Source organism: Protopterus annectens, chromosome 12.part0 (genome assembly GCF_019279795.1).
Source record: "Protopterus annectens isolate FY-2018-M chromosome 12.part0, PAN1.0, whole genome shotgun sequence".
In the NCBI taxonomy this organism is placed as follows: domain Eukaryota; kingdom Metazoa; phylum Chordata; order Ceratodontiformes; family Protopteridae; genus Protopterus; species Protopterus annectens.
This window is the reverse complement of record NC_056746.1, coordinates 1,549,303,823-1,549,325,502: the sequence shown is the minus strand read 5'-3', so window position 1 is coordinate 1,549,325,502 and position 21,680 is coordinate 1,549,303,823. Positions and strand designations below refer to the sequence as shown.

General features: G+C 35.8%; 1 protein-coding gene across 1 annotated transcript in view; it reads left to right on the top strand.

The window, feature by feature from the left end:
* The window catches only part of LOC122817287 (medium-chain acyl-CoA ligase ACSF2, mitochondrial-like), a 1,325,947-nt gene that overhangs the window by 296,481 nt on the left and 1,007,786 nt on the right, over positions 1–21,680 (top strand). Inside the window, exon 3 of the mRNA XM_044090513.1 lies at positions 12,538–12,666. Coding sequence (XP_043946448.1) covers positions 12,538–12,666 — 129 coding nt within the window. The remainder of the gene's footprint in view (positions 1–12,537; positions 12,667–21,680) is intronic.

Genomic DNA, 21,680 nt, shown 5'->3' with positions numbered 1-21,680 from the left:
TTCTGAGGTTTACTTATAAGTACTCTAATGAGAGAATAGAGTTTTTAGATGTAAAAGTTAATAAGATACAACCTGGGGGATTAACTACAGACCTCTACAAGAAACCTAGCAGAAAGAATTACATCCCACATAAATCAAGTATGCACCCTAGACATGTGAGTAAGAATGTTCTCAAGGGACAGTTCTTGAAAATGAGCAGGATACATAATACAGATGATGGGTTAAATGCAGCACTCTCTACACTGAGGGAAGATTTCATGGATAGGGGCTATAATCAAACTGAGGTAGATGAAAGTGTCAGTCATATGTAGGAAGTATGTAATAGTAGTGGCAAACCCTATTTTTACCATTCAACAGAAGGGAGCCCTAGTAATTCTAGGGCTAATAATGATAGAATTAGATTTCCAGTATCATACTCCAGTGACATTAAGTTATTTTGTAACATTTTTGTAAAAAAGTGGAATATATTAACATTGATAACTGAATTAAACAATGTAATTGATACAGTTCCATATTTTTCATTTATTAATAGAAAGTCACTTAAGAGACAGCTTTGTTATAAGTCCTCAGGAATGACCCATAAGAAATGCTCTAACAGAGTAGGCACCTTCCCCTGCAGAAATTGTACAGCCTGTAAGTACATGTATTCAGGCTCTTCTTTTTCACACAGAAGTCAGAAATTTAAAGTTGAGGCTGACTTCTATGCAGATTGTAAAACACAGAATGTGGTCTGTTTTAGTTTTTGTAAATATTGCGATGCTTTTTATACCAAGAAGACAAATAGATGCCTTAAAGACAGAATCTTGAAACATATGAGGGACATTGTAAAAAATAAGGAAACTAGTGCACTGGCTAAGCATGTACAAGAAAAAGGGATGCACCATGTTTTTAACTTTTTTATATTAGAGATTTTATCAGAAAGCTTGAGAGGTGGAGATATTAAGAACAGGACAGAGGAGGATGAACAGAAGTGGATTATGAAACTGCAGACTGATAAACCCCCTGGAATTAATGGCATGGTATCACTTAAACCTTTTTTTTTAAAGCCAGACCATTGAAACATTAAAATTATCTAACAAATGTTTTTTGTACTACTATGTATTATTTATGCATTTTACCAATAGTTGTACATTTGTTTAAATATTTTTAGCTTTTAAGTAATTAAAGTTTTTAGATAAATGCACTTTCTAATTTAGTTAGTACATCCTCTACTGTGATAAGCTGTCTTTTAATTTAAATTTGGCTGTTCAGTAGTATGATTTATGTCTGAAGAAGTGATCAGTTTGGATTGTGAAAGAGCTAACTCCTCATTAAGTTTTGTTTGTTTTCTTCCTTCAGTCATGGTTTGTTCATTATTTTGTTGTTATTTTTCACTTTGAGGTGAATACTGAGTATTTTACCCAGTATCTATGCCTTTTTCATTATGCTCCAAAACCACCTCTCTCTAAATGCCAACAAATCCAAAATACTATTATTCTCTCCTTCAAAAGCTTTCCCTCTTGGTAAAAACTCATTCAAAATTATTAACCATAACAACTCTAATATAGAGGTTGTTCCCTTCACTAACCTACTTGGGGTTACTACTGATAAACACCTAAAATTTGATACTCACATCCAGCAAAACATTAAGAAAACCCATATAAAACTTGGCATGCTATACAGAAACATCCACTTTCTCTTCCTTCCACCAGACAAACTCTCACCACTACCTATCTACTCCCCTCACTAATGTATGGCGCTCCTCTGCTAACAAACATATCTGCTTCTCTCTCCTCCAAAATTGGAAGTCTGTTATAATAAAATTTCTAAATTTGCCATCAAAGTCAAATACTCTTCCCATCATTGCACTGTTCTTCATTTGTTAAAATGGCTAGAACTCACCAACCACCTAGTCTAGCTCCAAATTACTACAGCTCACAGACTAATATTTCAACCTACTAAATGCCCTGCACTAACCAGCATCTTAGAACCATACACCCCACATAGAACTCTAAGATCCACTCACCAAAACCTAATCACTGTCTGCAAACCCAACTGTCCTGCTGGTCAGCTTCTTCTATCCTTTTAATTAGCTAAAAAATGGAATTCTCTTCCTTCCTCACTAAGAACTTGTGAAAACTTTTAACTTTAAAACTCAGCTACATTCCTACCTTTCCTCTAATTGGAAATGCAACTGCACACTCCCCACCTAGCCTACTAATCACCCCACTCCATCCTGAATGACTAAACTCCTGACTAACGCTGAGTACAAGTTAACCTAACTTATATGTACATATTGTAAATAGCACATAAATGTACATATTGTAAATAGCTCATTCCACCCTTTTCTCTCTTTTCCAACTAAGTCATTACTCTCACTTTGAATTAAGTCACTACTGCCATCTTAAATATTTAGATACTATGTAACCAAAGAATGTATTCTTGTTCTCTAACATGAAATGTAATTGCAAAGGTGTCTTCTTTACTATGATTGTATCTGTAACTATACTATGTAATACGGAGCTTTTCTCCCTGGGCCTCCACTGAAAATGGGTTCCTTGAGCCCAGTGGACCTCCCCGGTCATCAAACGGGAAATAAATAAATAAAATGAACAGTAAGGGGTGTGTATTTGTAACATAGTACTTTTTGTTATTATAATGCTAACAAAGAGGTAAAAGGTGTATACATATTGTTAACTCAAGTATGTAACAACATATAGATGTAATTGGAAAAAGAAAAAGTTTTTAAGGTGTTTCATCTATAGAAACGAATTTTAGGTATACCTAGATGGCACTGTATCCAGATGGTACTGTGTAAATAGGAAGGTATTTTTGTACTTTTGTAGTTTTATATCCTTGTATCTAGATGGTATTGTTTAGACAGGAATGTATTTTTTACAATCTTATATATTTAACATTTTCTTACACATTTTTACATTTTTATAATTTTGCATCTGCATTTACATGAATTATTATTTATTATTCAAAATTATGAGCTGTATATATATATATATATATATATATATATATATATATATAGATAGATATATATACATATATATATATATATATCTATATATCTATATATATATTTTTTTTTAATAATAAGATCAGATGAGTTGTTTTTAAAAAGAATTTGCTCACTAAGCAGGTTTCTCATTATCACCTACTAGGTTAAGAGTAGCCCTCATTCATTGGCTGATTAGTGATATGACTGCATTGTGGACTGTATTTAAATGTACTGGTTTCAGTGCATGAATTTTACCTGAAGAAGTCTCACTGCCAGGTGGGACTAAAAGTGCTTTGTGTTCACCTTTGTTTGACAGTATATTTTAAACACTTTTTATTTGTTTGCTACATTAAATGACGTATTGGTCTTACATAATTGGAGTGGACTTATATTCTTCTGCAGGTGTGCTGGATAGGTTTGTTTGGTGTTTTACCTGTTCCTGGTTTACTTTGAGAATGTCACCAAAGTAATGGATGAGGGCAAAATGGTTGACATTGCTTGACCTGGCCAAAGAAATTGATACAACACCCCACCTGGGCATTGTTGACAAACTCAAGAAGTTAGGTACAAACCTGTATTGTCGCTCAGTGGGTAGACAGCTGGCTCACAAACAGGACCCAGGAAGTTAGAACTGGGGAGTCCACCGCTACAAATAGGCCAATCACAAGTGGAGTCCCACAGGGATTGGTCCTTGGACCGCTCCTTTTTAGACTTTTACTTCTCTGAAGTCAAGGTCAATGCCAATGGTCTCTGGCTGACTAAATGTACAGATTATTGCAAATTAGGTGCTGTCGTTGAATCCTACACTGGCACAAATGTCCTCCAAGAAGGGCTGATACAGACAAACAACTGCATACATACATACATACAAATATTTCAAGCACGGGCATTAATGCCCTTCTAGCTTGCCAATATACCAAAACACTTGTTCCCATAATAAGTGTCCAGGCTGTTCTTAAAAATATCTAAACTAGTACTGGCTCCTCTTAGATATCTGTAAGAGACACTGTACAAGTTCAGATATTTTAGTCTTTCATAATAACTTAAATTTTCACATCCATGGATGCTCTTGGCATATTTCCACTGTACTCTTTCCAGTTTACTCATTCTTGTTTTCTTATAGGGTTTCCATATTGTTATTTCATACTCAAATTTGGGTCGAATGTAACTAACAGACAATGACTCCATAATTTTTGATTTATTAGACTTCATAAATATTTTTATGCAACCTGAAGTTATATAGCTATCATTAACCAATTAGTTGATATGATTAGAAAAACTCATAGCTGAATCTGCCCATATACTAAGGTCCTTAAATGAGTCTACAGTTTCAATCATTGTGTGCTGTATTAAATATTCACCTTTCAATTTATGCCTCCCAAACCTCATATTCTTATTTTTTGATGTATTTATCAGCATATTATTCTCCTGTGCTGAAATGGTCAATTTATTCAAGTTATTTTTCATACATCCCTTATCTGTAACACATGTAATCAGTTTACCCAATTTCAGATCATCTGCATATAGACTATAGAACACCTCAGATGAAAAAGTTAGGTCTGAAAGATACAATCTAAACAAGTAAGAACCTGGGACAGAGCCCTGTGGGACACCGTGACTGTAACCAAGAATTTCACCTGTCCAGTTGCTGTATAATACTTGCCATGTGCTATCTGTAAGCCATGAAGCTATTCATATTGTCAAGAGTACATCAATACCAAGTTGTACTAATTTATTGATCAGTGTTTTGTGTATGATCCTGCCAAATGCTGAAGTTAAATCTATATAAATTACATCATAGCACAATTTTTCATTCATAGCTGTTATTATGTTGTTATAGAACATCATGTTACAGGTGGTAACAGATCTATTTCAACATAAGCATGTTGCTTTATGGTTTCAAAGTCCCAACCTATCCAGTTCTGACAATAACTTCTACAATATTACCTTCTGCGTTATTTTTCCACAACATGAAAGTAGACTTAAGGGTCTATAAGACAAGACAAGTTTAATAAGCACATGTCTCCAAGCCTGAGGAATCACCCCATATTTATATAACCTAGTGAATAATAGATATAATGGTACCATAAGTTCTTGCTGAAGTGTTCTCAGGTCATTGTTGCTAATTCTGCCTCCTCCCTGTGCTTTGTTTGGATCCAATGTACCCAGTTCTCTTTCAATATAATCTAATTTGATTCCAGTATCTGGGGTTACCTGGATGTCACTAGGATAACTTATTGGACCCAAACTGTTTTGCATAAGAGTTTGTAAATATATCAATAATCTGTTGTGTCTGTGAATAAATTTTAGAATTTGCACACAGTTTATTAATTTGTGTGCCTTTACTCCTTCCAAATCTTATGTATCTATAAAAAGGTTTCCTATTATGCTCAATATCTTTGTATACATTTTCTTCAAATTTTCCTTGATCTTGTCTCACACTATGCTTAATCTGTTTGTCTAGCTTGTTTATTTCAGTTTTCATAGGATTATAGGAGGTTACTAGGCTATTGGCCTTAAGGCCCTTATAAGCCTAGCCAAGCATTTAGCCCATGTCACCACTGATGAGTCTGTATGAAACTGAGTAGAGGGATAGGGCTTTTAGCCAATCTGTATATGTTAGACATTTGAGGCCCTGGATTCTCCTGGTGAGGAACCTCTGTGATCTTTCCAGCTGCTGCATGTGCTTTATGGGGTACATGCAAAATGGGGCATTATACTCAATAATGGGCCTTATAAGGGAAGAATACAGGGATGTTATGACCTCCTTGTCCCTGGATGAGATACCCTTACTTATGAGGTGGGCCATGTAGAAGGCTTTCCATACAATGGAAGCAACATGGTGGTCAAACGTCAGGTTGCTATCAACCTGGGTGCCCAAATCCCTCACAACTGATTATGTACTTAGGACTTTGTTACTAATATGATAATCTGTAGGGATGTCACTCTCCCCAAAGGGGATGATGATGCATTTTTTGGTATTCAACTTGAGGCCATGTTTTTGGCACCAGTCATTTGTCTGAGTGAGACCCTCTTGGAGGATATCCACATCACTAGCAGAACTGATGACAGCACCCAGCTTGCAGTCATCTGCAAATTTGGTCAGCCATGGCCCACTGGTTTTGGCCTGCACCTCAGAAAAGTATATCCCAAATAACAGAGGTCCCAAGACCAAACCCTGGGGTATGCCACTTGTTACGGGTCTACTGCTTGAGGTGGCTTCCCCTCTTTTGACTACATAGGTTCTGTCAGTGAGCCAGTGTGCTACCCATCTGGTAACATATGGATTGATGCCTAGTTGAGAAAGTTTATCAATTATACCCGAGTGGGGAATAGTGTCAAAGGCTTTGGCCAGGTCAAGGTAGGTGGTGTGCACCGTCTTCCCCTCGTCCATGGCTTTGGTGACTGTCTCAAAGAGGTTGACAGAATTTAGCAGACATGACCTCCCTTGACGAAGCCAAACTGTGTGGGATCAAGTGTTTGGAGGTTGCCAATATCCTTGCTAATGAGATCCATGATAATCTGTCCCATGGTCTTGCAGATCAGGCTAGTTAGGCTGATGGGTCTATTTCAAAGTTGTAATTCAACCTCTCTTCCATTTCTTATATTTTTTGTGTATCACCTTAATGAGATATCTTGTTCTTATGGAAATATATCCCCCTGATGTTGTATGCCTAGATCCTGATGTTAAACATTTTTTTGATTTTTTGCACTCAGACAATTTCTCTTTCAAAACTTTCCACATACCATCTGCAGTTTTTCCACTGAACACCTCACTCCAGTTCGTTTTACATAGTCAAAATGTAACAAAGTAAAATGCAACAGAACTCTGGACCATGGCAAAAGTACAAAGCAGATAAAAATAGTTAAAAACATGGTTCAAGCCTGCTTCTTTAGACAACAACAGAGTACAAAATCTTAGAATTTAAAAAAGACAACATCCAATCAAAAACAGTATTTGTTAAGATCAATTAATTATCAAAATTAACTCTTAAAAATGCAGCACTTACTAGGGTTTAAATGGATGTGTATACAAAAAAGGTTTTAAAGAAACAGCTTTGTTTATGCCAGGTGCTTTATCTGCCTGGAAATAGAGAATCCATTTTTGTTCACATGCTTCTGTTTTTATTCTGATGTTACCCTCCCTTAAACTTTCATCTATCATCTCCAGGACAAAGAACTTAAATTTGTGTTCTCGACCAGATGTAAGTATATGCTTGGCTAAGGCACTAGTCTCCTTATTGTTCCTGGTATCACACACATGTTCTTGTATCCGCTCTCTGAGCATGCAGTTGGTTTTACCTATGTAATAAACTCCACACATACTACAGAAACTATAATAAACATGATTTTTAGATGAACAATCTACATAAAAGGAGAAATCTATATGATAATTTAAATGTGGGTAATTATATTTAGGCACTTGCTTCATATACCCACATTTAAATGTAACATCAGAATAAAAACAGAAGCATGTGAACAAAAATGGATTTTCTATTTCCAGGCGGATAAAGTACCAGGTATAAACAAAGCTGTTTATTTAAAACCTTTGTATACATGTCCATTTAAACATTAGTAAGTGCTGCTTTTTAAGAGTTAATTTTAATAATTAATTGATCTTAATGAATACTGTTTTTTGATTGGATGTTGTCTTTTCTAAATTCTAAGATTTTGCACTCTGCTATTATCTGAAGAAGCGGGCTTGAACCGTGAAAGCACTTACCTTTTGTTTTGTTTTATTAAAGTTTTTGTGCTTCTGCCTACTTGGGTCTTAGCATTGTTTTTAACTATTTTTAGTTTTACATAGTGACTGTTTTGCTTCCTTATAATCTGTAATTAACCTTATGTGCACTGGTTTAGATTTCAGTTTGGCAGAATTATCTAGCAACAAATTAACCTTTATAACTCCATGATCACTGCACATCAATGGTGGTAAAACTTGACTTGAAGTAACAGTAATTTCTTTAGGAACACAAAATCCCTGGCTAATATTATTCTTCCCTCCTGTGTTTCATGCAAGAAATGTATGAATTACTCTTGGTCATCAGCACTTGACTTTGGTGGTCTATATGGTCCAACAATTGTTATATGTTCCAGGGTTGTCTTTATTTTCACAGTTACACTGTCTATAGCATTGGTGTTATCACTGAACATGTAATAATCATAGGTCTTATAACTACAGTATCTTTAATCCCAACACCTCCACCTGATTTTTTGTTAGAATGTCTGTTACAGTAAAAACATTTATACCCTGACAGAACTGTTTTCCAGTCATTGTTCTTTAACCATGTTTCACAAACAATAAGAACATCAATCTTGTAAGAATGTAGAAAATTTCCCAATAAAAAACTTTATTATTAATGCTCCTAGCATTAACAGCCATCACAGATGCATAAAATGTTTCCATCTGTGCACTATTAAATTTTCGACCAGGCAAAACTCTCGCCTAGTGTATGTAAATAATGCAAACTATCTGCTGCAAAAATTTTCTTCCCTGATCTAAACAAATGCATGCCATCCTGTCTGAACAGATGTGTGCCCAAAGAGTCTATATTATATTTTTGAAAGTTTCAGACATCGAACACCATATGGTCGACACCATATGAGCAATGTTTGAAATTTCGAAAATATAATAAAAAAATAAAAATAAAAAACTATACTTACTAAATGCTGTAGGCAGGGGCAAGCCCCCCCTGCACCTCCCACACCCCCGCTACTTAAATATTCCTACTCCAAGATCAAACTGCATTGAAGTAAAGGGAAAATATTCCCTATGGCGATTTCCATGTTACGAGTGCAACGTTTCGACCAATCGGATTCGCTCAATATGCGTTCGCCGTTTACAATTTTTGATCACGCGATAGGAACCCGTGCCCAAAACTAGGCTTGGATGCTCTACACATTTCCATTTTATAAAACTGGACATTGTTTCCATGTAGTTATTTACCCAAAAAATCTTTTCATTCATAGTACCCTGAGTATCCTTTCTGTAGTTGATTTGTGAAAAATATGTCCTAACACCAGTACAAGCTATGCTATCCAAGAGGGCTGTCAGTTCCCTACTAACAATCAGAGAATCCTTGCAGGTGACATTATTTGTACCGACATGAATAAAAATGGAGACATACTTCTTTACATTAAGGTATTCCAAGGCTTGTCTCACATCTTCTAGTTTTGCTTCTGGCAAGCATAACACTATTCAATGTTCATTATCTTCTCTGCAAATATAAGTATCAGTTCCTCTAATAATTGACTGTCCAAGTACAAGAATATCTTTGCTCACCATCTCAGAAGAATCTTCAGTTTCTAATACAGTAATATTTGCTCTATCAATTGTTACGAAGGATAGATCTTCATCAGCATTACACTTCTTAATACCACTGTTTTCATTATGTATTAAATTCTCATCCAGCTGGTATTGTAAATCCACAGCTTAAGACATAGGTTCATAGGTTCATAGGTTGGTACTAGGCTATCAGCCCTAGGGCCTATACAAGCCTAGCCATAACAATTCCCTGGCTATTTCTTCCAACATTATTTACTTTCCTGGACCTCTGTCAGTCAGCATCTGTTTTTCTTTTCTTTTTTCCTACAGTAATGCTCTTCAATCCTTCCATGTTCAGTTTTGATTTCTTCCTTTTCACCTGCCCCTTGCCTCTTTTTCCTACTTTCTCTTTTGGCAAAATGATGCCTTTTCCTGTAGACTGAAGGTTTTAGATAGAAAAATATTATCATTCTCTGCAACCTATGTGTTATATAACAAAGCAGTGTCATTTTTTAGTATGCATTCTCTTTCCTTTGTAGTCATTAATCTGTTTCTTTTTCCTTGTTATTTGTTGTGAACTTCTTTTCTTTCTTTTTTTGTTTCCTTCTTAACAAACCAGATCCTCAGACTGTTGAATACTTGCATCCAGAATTAGAAACTTGTCAGGGGCATTGTCTTTTTTCATAGGGGTTGAATGATCTTTGCAGACAATAGATGCATTGTTTTCTAAATGTGTTCTATTTGTTCTTTGCCTAACATTATTTATTTCACCAGTCCAGTCATTAATATATGAAACAACAGTTCTCCAAGCATGCCAGTTGAACAAGTGCAGTCATCATCATTAAGTCTAGATTTACTTCTAACAATGGTAAGCAAATCATCAAATCTTTGATGCAAGGAACACAGATCACCAGTGTTATCACCTATTACCTTTAAAAATGCATAGCATTTTTTAGACTGTACAAGATATTTGCCAATAAATGTATAATAGTATCCTTCTGGAAGTAATCTACCCCTGGTAACCATCATATTGACAACAGACCTCTTAAAGTTGACCCAGTAGTCAGAGACTTAGGGACAACATAGACAGTAATCTAGACTTTGATCATCACATGTCTACAGTAGTGAGGAAATCATTCTACATTGTACAAGTTATAAACAAAGGTATGGCATCTAGGTCCAAGGATGTCATTGTTCCACTGTATTTGGCATTCATCAGACATATCATTGAGTACAATGCCCCTTTTGGCATGTACCCAACCAAGAATATCCAACAAATGGAAGGTCCACAGAGGTTACTCACAAAAAGAATACAGGGCATATGTAAAATGTCCTATGCAGACCTCCTCAAGGGCCTATTCTTGTATTCTGTCTCCTACAATCTGTTGAGGGGAGATCTGTACCTGGCATGCAGAGCATTGTCAAACCCACTCTGATGGACATCCTGCATATCCACAAAGTAAAGAGCACCAGAATTACCAATTCTGAAGACTTAAGTCTTGCCTGTGATATAAATAAAACCTGCTGGACAGACAGGTATGTATCACAGAGGCTACCTCATTTCTGGAACAGGATCCCCATTCCTGTGAAGCAGAGTTCCTTCCTAACCCAATTTAAGGGTAACTTGGATAATTGGATGGGGAACATGAAATTCATCCCTGTCTTGGCACCTATATCTCTAATGGACACAGGCAACCTGTAAATGGTTCATGTCCCAGGCCCTGCTTGTAAATGTTTCATCTCCTAAGCCCCTGCTTACACTTATCAAGGGTACCGGAACTTGCCAGAGATTTGGGATGCATGGCTGGGCTTAAAAAGGCCTTTGTGGTCCTTAGCCTAGTAAACACCTATAAACCTATAAAAAGAGGGGATTCTCCTAACTGGCTAATACCTGACTACTACTAGTGCTGGTTATACTACAGTTTCACACTGCTGGGATACAATGCCCCTTTGCTTCTTCTCTCACCAGAAGAAAAACAGTAGCACTGATCCCAAGATGAGAAACAGCTCACAGGCTCTTTGGTGATCAGTAGTCTTGTCCCAGGTGATACAGAGGTCCGTAGGCTTATTGTAGCATTCTGTTGGCAGATGTCTTGAATAGCAACCAGATCAATCAGAAAGGACCTACACAAATACTTACTGCCCACTCAGAAGCAGTCAGGGATCAATGAAAAAAATGGGTTACTATTCTAAGAGTTGCAGTGTGCACTAGGCAATTAGATATGAAAGAGGGTGAAACTCAAGTTTTAGTCTAAAGGGACAGATGCTAATTTTAAAAGGGTAAGATAGATTGGATGGGGGTGGGTACTTAATATATGTAATACAGTGGGAAGACCAATACATTTAAATAGCTGGAGAGGAAGTGACTTCAAAAATGATAATGTTTTGCTTATTGAAAATAACCAACGAAAGAGGAGAGGGGAGGAATTATGTGGTCAAATTAACCGCTCTGATTTCTTTACTAGTTTAAATATGCAGTAGAATACAGAATACAGCTAAAACAAGAGTAATGAAAATGCACCACAATATAAACAAACAGAAGAAAGCAATACAGCAATGCAAATTGCAAGAAAGTAATAATAAGGAAAACAGTCTAATTGTTCCATGACAGCAGTCAATGGCAGAGTCTAAGTGAACGTTTCCAGTTTCTTCTGCTACACAGATTATAATTTTGTTAGAATTAATCAACATTTTTATTTACAATAGAAACAATTGTTTAATTTCTTTTCTGAATACTGGTTCTGGTTGAGGCCTGGGTATAAAAGGGTTTTGTGGACTTTCCAGCCACCTAGTTAAAAATGCAAACTAAATGTAGCCATATAAAAATCAGTATGTTAGACATAAACTAACTTTTCAGACTTGCTTAAGCCACCCCTGACAAATGATGAGGCCTTTTAGGAAGTTTGATTACACTCTTTGAGGAGCTACCTTTAGTAATGGAATGTTATACACACATTTGTCAGCAGCGAAATGAAGACATGAGCAAAGAGTGAGGGCGATATAGAAATTAAAGAAATGTATTGTTTGGAAAATATCAACACAACTTAAAACTGGAAGTATGAAAGGAAATAAAGTGTTGTTTGCAAAAAGATCCTTTAAATGAATAATATATTGCAATTTAGGGATTTTGATCTGTTGATGTGTGGCTGTTTTAATGTCAGCATTGATGATTAGCAGGACTATTTTCCCATCTCTCCATCTATCAGTCCTCCTTTTCTCTGTTGTCTAGTCACACTAAGCTTTGGGCTGCAGCACTCATTGTACTCTTTTTGCTCTCTTACAGGTAAACCAGCTGGCAGCTGGACTGTTAGCCATTGGTCTGAACAAGGGGGACTGTCTAGGAATGTGGGGTCCAAACTCCTATGAGTGGATATTGCTTCAGTTTGCAACAGCCAAAGCTGGAATAATATTGGTAAGAGATATGCAGAAAATGTAAAGAAAAGTTATGCTGCCATCTGTTAACCACTGTTGATGGTGAACGGGCTAAGAATTTAAAAATGAATACTGACAATTGACCGGCAATTTTTGCTGCAGCATCAGGAATCCTTAAATTTATGCCCAATAAGTTTCTGCATCACAATATATTTAACACATGGAGTGTTTCATGATTTGAACATCTATGTTTATTAAGACTGCATTTTGGCCAAGTATTTTGTGACTTCCAAAGTAAATCAAAGCTTGTTTTCTATAGGCTGCAGCCTTTTTTTTTTGGCAGCATCAGACACTGGTTTGGGTTTTATATCAGAGTCCTAGCATGGTGCTACCATTATATAACTGTCATTAAAAAAAAATATATATATATATATATATATATATATATATATATATATATATATATATATATATGTGTGTGTGTGTGGGTGTGTGTGGGTGTGTGTGGGTGTGTGTGTATATATATATGTAGATGGATAGATATATATATATATATTTAGATAGACATATATATAGGTGTGCATGTGTGTGTGTGTGTGTGTGTGTGTGTATCTCCCCTCTCCCCATGTCTGCCAACTGTAATTGTAATCCCCCCATTCTGCCAAGCAACCTTGAAGGAATGTTTGGTCCTGCACACCCTCACAGGAAACTGCCTTTGTCCCTGTGAGATGAGCGTATTCCTTTGCCATCCCCGCAGAACAGGGTTGCCCTTGTTTAAAGGACAGATGCAAATTGTTCTCTGTCCAGGAAACTATATGGTAGCCCACTGCAATTAATGTCTGCACAGCTTTGGTGGGAGCAGAAATTTTCTTTAGCCGTAACCCTGCTATGTGGATCTGGTATATGCACTTCTGAGATGGGGAATACAGTATTTGCCTATGACATTAGCAGAGTTCTATGAATGCATTGATCTCTGGGTATAGTACAGTTCCCCACCTTATAGGTTCATGCACACTGTGTGACCTGTCATACTTCACTATGTGGTCACTACCTCAGCTAGATGCTGGCATAGCAATACACATATCCACCTTCCTCCCACAAAAAAATGTGAGAGCCAGTGGTGGGTATTCACTTTCATTTCCCCTTGCTGGATCTTACAGTGCCAGATATGCTAAATGATCCTTTGGCATTTGGTTTGCCGTTTCTATTACTCAGAGATATGGCTACCAAATGCTGTTGTATTATGAATGTAGTATTACATCCATTGCACATGAAGGATTAGAAAAATGCATTTCATCCACATGAATGATGCCCTTTATTCAGGTGTACTGTTTTTCTATGGTTGTTGCATCGTATGTACATACTGTTGCAGTATGAACAAAGTATCAACTGCGTTCAGGTGGCTGAACAGGTAAGACACTCATTTCTGATGCAGGAAGGTTAAAAGAATATAAGTTATCTTCTCACGTTGTGGTGTTTAATTTACCTTTAGCCTATAAGCACAGAAGAGTAAGGCAATGAGCTGTTAACAAGCTGCTTCCTGAAGTCCAGGATTTGATTCACTAAGCCTTTGTTGCCTACTTGTGACTTTGAACACATCACTTCAAACAGCACACTGGGGCAACTGGGAAATTATGCTAGAGTAGACTTCAGGCCTAGTAACTACCTGGAAACCTGGGAACTCATAGTGCAGCAAAATTATACTATAGTAAGAGCCATGTAACTGACCTATGCACATGAGCACAGTGTGTTTCAAACAGTAGGGGTAAACCTGAAGGTCAGGCATGACAGGAGCAGTGACATTTTCTGGTGTAAATAACTTTTATAGAGTTGCATTCCTATTCATTATTTTACTCTAGTCAATTCAGACATCAGCAGTTAAAACTATATCGATTGCTGAGAACAGAGTTCTGGTCATTACAGTATCATTATGAGCTGACTTATGGATTGGATTTCAGCTATATTTATGTCTATGGATATGCCAACCTCACAGAATACTAAGCAGCAGTGAAAGCATCCATTTTAGAAAAAAATAAATTATATCTCTTTAATAAGTATGATGTACATGTTAGAGTGTGTATCCACCAATTGTAAATAAATTATATATCTTTAATAAGTAGGTTGTACACATTAGAGTGTGTATCCACAAATTGTATAATGAATTTTATTAGCACAAATAATTACATCTCAATCACAGGGCTGCCATACATAATGCAGTACAATAGCTCTCATCCTTCTACTTCAAAATGGGTAAAACTACTTCTCATAATGTGGAACAAATGGTTCAAATGAGGAACACCTACTAATAACTGACTAACAGCTTTAACTCAGAAGCTCACAGGATGGTTAAATGTGTCACTTTATACTTAATAAAATAGTATCTTGATGAATTAATATGATTCAGTATTTACCACACATATTGGTTAAAAAAATTCTTAGCGCTTAATGTGTGACATACCCTTTCAATGTGTAACTGTATGGAACATGGACTCTTTCAGAATAAAAATGCTTAACATTCTTCATAATAAGGTACACCTGAGAGATATATGCAGAATGTAAGTGACAATCTAAATTGTCAAAATCACAAAATGCTAAAGGTTCAAGAGGACAGGATCAATAACAGATATGAAGCAATATAAAATGTTTAAAAACCTGAAGTCACTCAATACTACAACAGTTAAACTGAATCAGCTTAGTATTTCTCTTAAGGCTGTCATGTTTCCTCAAGTATATAATGTAGAAAAAAATAGATATATATGAACAGTTCTGTATGTTATAAAGAATATGCATCTCTACTGTGCTGATTGCAAACCAACACTAATACAAACCATGTACATAAGTCTCCACACCGTTATATTCCTGTATTCTCAGTACTGCAGAAAAATGAGTGAAATTAAACAGCATATAGCACAATGTAAAAGTCTCATGCTAAGCCTAAAAACAAGAATTTCTTCTTTGTATCTTACAAAACTGCAAGTTGTACCAAAAACATACTCATTTGGAGAGTATACTTAAAGGATTGAGCTGAAGCGTAAGTAGTTATAATACCATCTTTTTTAAATCTCTGTGGACTACAAGAAGATCAGATGTCAATACTTAAAACCCAAGCTGTTCACTGGAAGGTGTGTTAAAACTAAAACACAAATACTTTGGACACATAATGTGAAGACAGGATTCACTGATACTGTTAGAGACTGAAGGCAAAGAAGAAAAGGTTAGCACTGGCTAAGGTGTGCAGATAACATTACAGCAGAAATGATCATGAATCCATAAGAAGTTAAAGAATCCATTCCAGACAGGTTTGGTGTGATAAAGTCATGGATGTTTTGAAGAGTGAAGTGCGAATAAACGACTGACCAACAAGAAAATGACAACAATTAATGTAGCTAAGCAATATTTATACCATACAGTTTACAGTAGTAGTGGGAAATGGCACTGAGGTATTTACATAACATGAGAATGTATATTAATTCTACTTGCACATGAGTAGCTTCATTCCCCCATATACCTACTACTCTAATATCTTTACTTTGAGGTCACGAAGTCTCAAATAAAATATAGTTTTGAAGAAAAATTGTATCTTTAATTTTGTTACTGGCTAAATGACACTGGATTTTGATTACAAAAGAGACAGAGCTGATGTGGGCATAATATGTCTCACGGTGAGTTTCACACAGTATATGCTATTTTCAATTTTCAATCATATATTTTTCTTTGATGTTGTTTGGTTCATGCTTTTCCAGCCTTCATTAGATGAGATTTTCAGCCTTTCCACTTTCATCATTTGCCTTATTAAGACTTTGCATTTTCTGTTATGGTCTTGTAAATAGGATTTTAATTGATTTTATACAACTCTGAAAACAATCTGAACTTACACAATGAATGTCACATAAAACATTCAAAGTAGATGACCGTATTTTAGAGCTTTGTATTTTTTTAATATATAATTAAAGAGATTACATTTTCATTGCTTAAACTAGGAAGAGTTGAGAGTGAGTGAGGTAGTTCCTCCCACCAGTCACACACACACACACACACACACACACACACACACACACACACACACACACACTCAGGTACAATTACATACGCAGACATACAAAGTAATGTAAACGTGATGTGCTACTTTTTACATGCATATACAAGGCCTATTGCATGAGAAATACTTTGCAGTTTCTCATTCTCATACCATTCATTTAGCATAATGCACAAGATGGAGTTTCAGTCATACTATAGAAAGTTTGTTTTTCAATTGAAATAATCAAAGTATATGCCAACATTATGCTTGCTGAATCATGCACAGATACAGGATATATATGCATATGCATGCAAGGAAAAAATACCTATGTAAATGCTTTTCAGATACCATTTTTGGGTTCTTATTTTGCAAACTGTACTATTTAAATCACAACACTACTGCACATACCTGAATGAATAGCATTGTCTATATAATTCTTTGAATTTTCATTGTGCAAAAGTGATTGAATTGTCCTACAAAAGTGTGAGAATTAGAAATGATGCTTCCACTCAAGTCATATTTTGTAAGCATCCAAACCATAGGTATTCCTTTCAGTTATACCATAAATATGGAGTTGCTATAAGATTATTGTTATTTTTTTTGTTATTCTTTGATTATTGCTAATTTTCTGTACTGACATTTCCATGTTTGTTTAAATACATTATGCATTTATTTCTCTAAGTAAGTGGACTTTCCTCCCTGACTGTAGACAGTGGTACCAATAAAATGAGAATGTCAGCATGCATTATTATATATCAGTAGCAATGCTGAAGAGCAAAAGTTACATAGATTCCAAAAAATGACTTCATAAGTTGCAGTGCATTTTGAAAACAATGCTGGACAGGCAGGTAGAGATTGTTGCAATACAATCTGGAAGCACACTGGTAAAATATATGATGCGTCAAAGAAGTAGCAAAAGAAACCTAAAATGAATTACAGTTTGATAATAGTATACAACAGCGTTTGTAACTGTTACAGGAAAAGCACATTTATGTTGGATTAGTGCTCATATGACAGACAAAAGTACAGAGAGTTTGAACAAGTTGAATTTATTTCTAGCACTAGAGTGCTATAAACAGTATAGAAGAGGTGGAAGGTACTGTGCAGTTCTACAAACATCTCACCCTCTTTCGCCAGAGAAACTGTTGAGGCTGATGCAGTTAAATGAAAGTTTTGCATCAGTTAAACAAGTATGTGTCTTAATGAGGGGAAAGTTGCAAGGGTTATGGACCTTCTCTCTTAGGTGCAGAAACCCTGAAGTTGGTTATATTATGTAGGGTACACCCCTATAGGACAAGGAGGCTGCCACTACCAGAAAATGCTTTTTTTTTTTTGCTTACTTAAGGCATTTGGACAATAGTTTCAGTGAAACACATTTGGACGCAAATGACTTGCTTGATTAAAAAAGTTGTATCCAGCATATCTGTTACAAGGAAAGTGAACTTAGATGTTGATGCTATAAGAACTGCAATTTTATTTTATATAACTCATGATATTTCCTATATTATGAGCTATATAGCTGTAAGAAATCATTAACTGATTTGAGTATTTTTGCCACAGCAGCAGTGGCTAACTATATTCAAAGTTCAAGTCAAAATAACTTATAAATTAGCAAAATACACAAAAACACGAAAAACGAACTACTGAAACCATCAAGAGCCAAGGTTAAAAACTGCCGATCGATTTAAAATGTTAAATGAACCACACTTTTCATCCTACTCAATTGTAGGACTTCATCAGAAATACAAAATGTTCAGTGATTACAGCCTTTTATAAACTTCGCGCCAAGCAGTATCTCACGAGAATCATCCTTTTCTTAAAGTGAGATACAGTGATTAACAATATTGACAGACATTAAAATTCTTTATAGATTCAATAAATCCACAACTTAAAAAACTTCAACAACATTGTTACAATCAATTCTGCAGCATCCGAATCACTTAAAATGAGTGAATGAATAAATACATTCACGTTACATAAATGTTTGCCTACACTACTATACCTTGTTCTAAGCAACATTTTTATTTTTATTTATTCATTCACTCATTTTAAGTGATTCGGATGCTGCAGAATTGATTGTAACAATGTTGTTGAAGATTTTTAAGTTGTGGATTTATTGAATCTATAAAGAATTTTAATGTCTGTCAATATTGTTAATCACTGTATCTCACTTTAAGAAAAGGATGATTCTCGTGAGATACTGCTTGGCACGAAGTTTATAAAAGGCTGTAATCAATGAACATTTTGTATTTCTGATGAAGTCCTACAATTGAGTAGGATGAAAAGCGTGGTTCATTTAACGTTTTAAATAAATTGGCAGTTTTTAACCTTGGCTCTTGGCGGTTTCAGTAGTGAACTTATAAATGAGAACAGTTATAGTTATGTCATAACAGCATAAATATTTTGGTAAAAATAATTGTTCTTTTAAATCACTGATACCTTTTCAGCCTTTGTAATGTTGCAAGGAAAGATATGCAAAATATTTTTCTAACTTAACAAAGGAGCTTCCTCCATTCAAAAAAAAATTTTTTTCTTAGAGTCCTCATTTTATTTATTCAGATTGCAGTACACACTTTTCTTACCTCTCAACCTGTAAGTATAAGAAATCTTGGCAGAGCTAAAAATAATGGGGGAACAAAGACCCCAAAATAGGGACAACTTTAAATATAGCTCTTATAAACTTAGAAAGTTGCTTAAATAGCGTTTTCAATTAGTATACATTTTCTGATGGATATGAAGTCTGAAACTGAAATGTATGTCATTATTTAGTGACTTAAATTCTCAATGGTTTGACAGAAAACCACTAATTTTATTTGGAACAGACCAAAAATATGAAGCAAAAATCTGTATAGTCTGCAAAAATCTAGACATTTGGCAGTTATGCTACAGAGACGACTCTAAGGCAGATATAGATATATTCCTGATGAAATTTAAACACTCTCCTCACCTAGATGACCCTCCTTCAAATATTGCAGTTTTCACAGATAAATTCTAAACCAACCTCCACACTAGCACTGAGGTCTCAATACTCATATGACACAAATATAGTGTCAGGTTTAAAAAACAACCCATTTCCTAAAAACACAGTATCTATAAACTATGCAACAAGAGGAGGAAACTCTTAACTTGTAAAAGCAAACTTAACTTCCCATCAGCTGGAAAAGAGCTCAATATAATCAACAAAGAAAACCAAATTTTCCAAACGCAGGTATAAATTGTGAATTGCCAGTCATGTTTAGGATAACCATAAAGCCTTCTTCATTAATGTAAGGAGCATAAAAAATAATAGCCAGCAATGCTTGGAGTTAATATAAAATAACAACACATACTTAACTCCTGAAGACATTGCCAACATATCTGAGGACAAATACAGCTACAAATTTAATCAGCTTTATCTGGCTATCTCGGACATTATTTCCACTATCTTAACATGTCTGCACCATCCCATCAAATCACATCCAAAGCAAGTCCTAAGTGCTCTCTCGAAGGCTAAAAGCACTAGCTCCATGGGTTCTGTCTTCTTGTCAGCACTAAATACTACCTGGTTGATCCCATATTACATCTATTCAGTCTTGGCCTCTCCACTGGATTCATGGCAGAAGTATGGAGGACTGCTGTAATCATGCTAGTGGCATACCTAGCATATTCACACCTCCACTTCCACCCCCGTGGAGACTTTCTCTAACACCTCCTCATCTATGACAATTGTTTTTAGGAATAATAATAATAAAAAAAACAAAATAATGGCAAGTAGGAAGAAAGCCAGGAGCAGTGATCAAATCTCCAAAAGGCTTAGCTATCCTACAGGAAGGCATGTTTTAAACAGGTAACTAGTGACAGACTCATGGACTAAAGCTAAATGTCAAAAATGCATTATTGTCTCCTTTGGAAAACAAGGTATGATATTGACAATAACCCCTAAGAGCTGACTCGGTAGTTTGGGATTTGGTAAATTATGTGGACAGTTGACCCCAAATGAACGATTTCAACTTGGTTTCAAAAATACAGCACCCTGAGAGAGAGAATGCATAAATATTTCAGCATATTTCATGCACGCTAGTCATGTAAAGGCAGACTATAAGCTAAGCAAACAATAAAAGAGCAACTTGCAGACCAAACATATTAGGCAAATACAAGAATATTCTGTAAAACTGAGGACAGTTTCAATTGTGTTTCATACAATATTCCAATTTATTTCACACAAAGGCATACTAGCCATTAATGCCTGACCCCTCTAACTTTTACGGAAAGGGGCCAAAAATAAGTCAGGTCTGGTATAAATTTGTATTTTGGTAAATTGCTGGGATCATTGGCTAGGCAATAAATGATATGCAGGATCAACAGCCTAGTGTGAACCCATGAACCTATGAAGGCAGTGGCAGGTAACCGATGAGCCACCAACTCCAGCTGGCTATTATTTGGTGCCAGACAATTATCTTCCACTGTTAGTCAGCATAGACAACAAATGTACTGCAGCCTGCTGTATCAGTCCTGAGAATGTGACTGAATATCACTGGAAGAGCCATAGCTATGGGCCTGGTGAATAGAGCAGCTACACAAGGTATAAGCTGTTAGGACGTGTGACTGACACTGTAAAAGAGGTGTCAATCAGTCTACACAAGTCAGTTGTACTTCTTCAGCTAGGTCCAAGTGCAGTGCTTGAATCATTTAACCAGCCTTGATATGAGTTTGCAGCTACTTAATTGATTTACTTGACATGTCTGAGGAAACCTAGCAAAGATCAAGTATAGATACTTGTTACAGCCCAGAATAGACTTTTTTTTTCTTTTTTGGTCTTCAACTGTAGAGGATTTTTCCCTAACTTAGTTTTTCTGTGGTGGGGATGCCAATTGGCAGATTGCCTTGGGTGCCAACTGTCCAAGCTAAAGTTCTGATTCATAGTCACCCTCAACCCAGGTTGAAATGCAAATACTCCATAGGAGATCACACCTATACAAGACTCTGCATGACTGATGGCCACTTACAGCTCAAATAGTTGGACTTCAGCCATTATCTCCATCTAGAATGGGAATGGC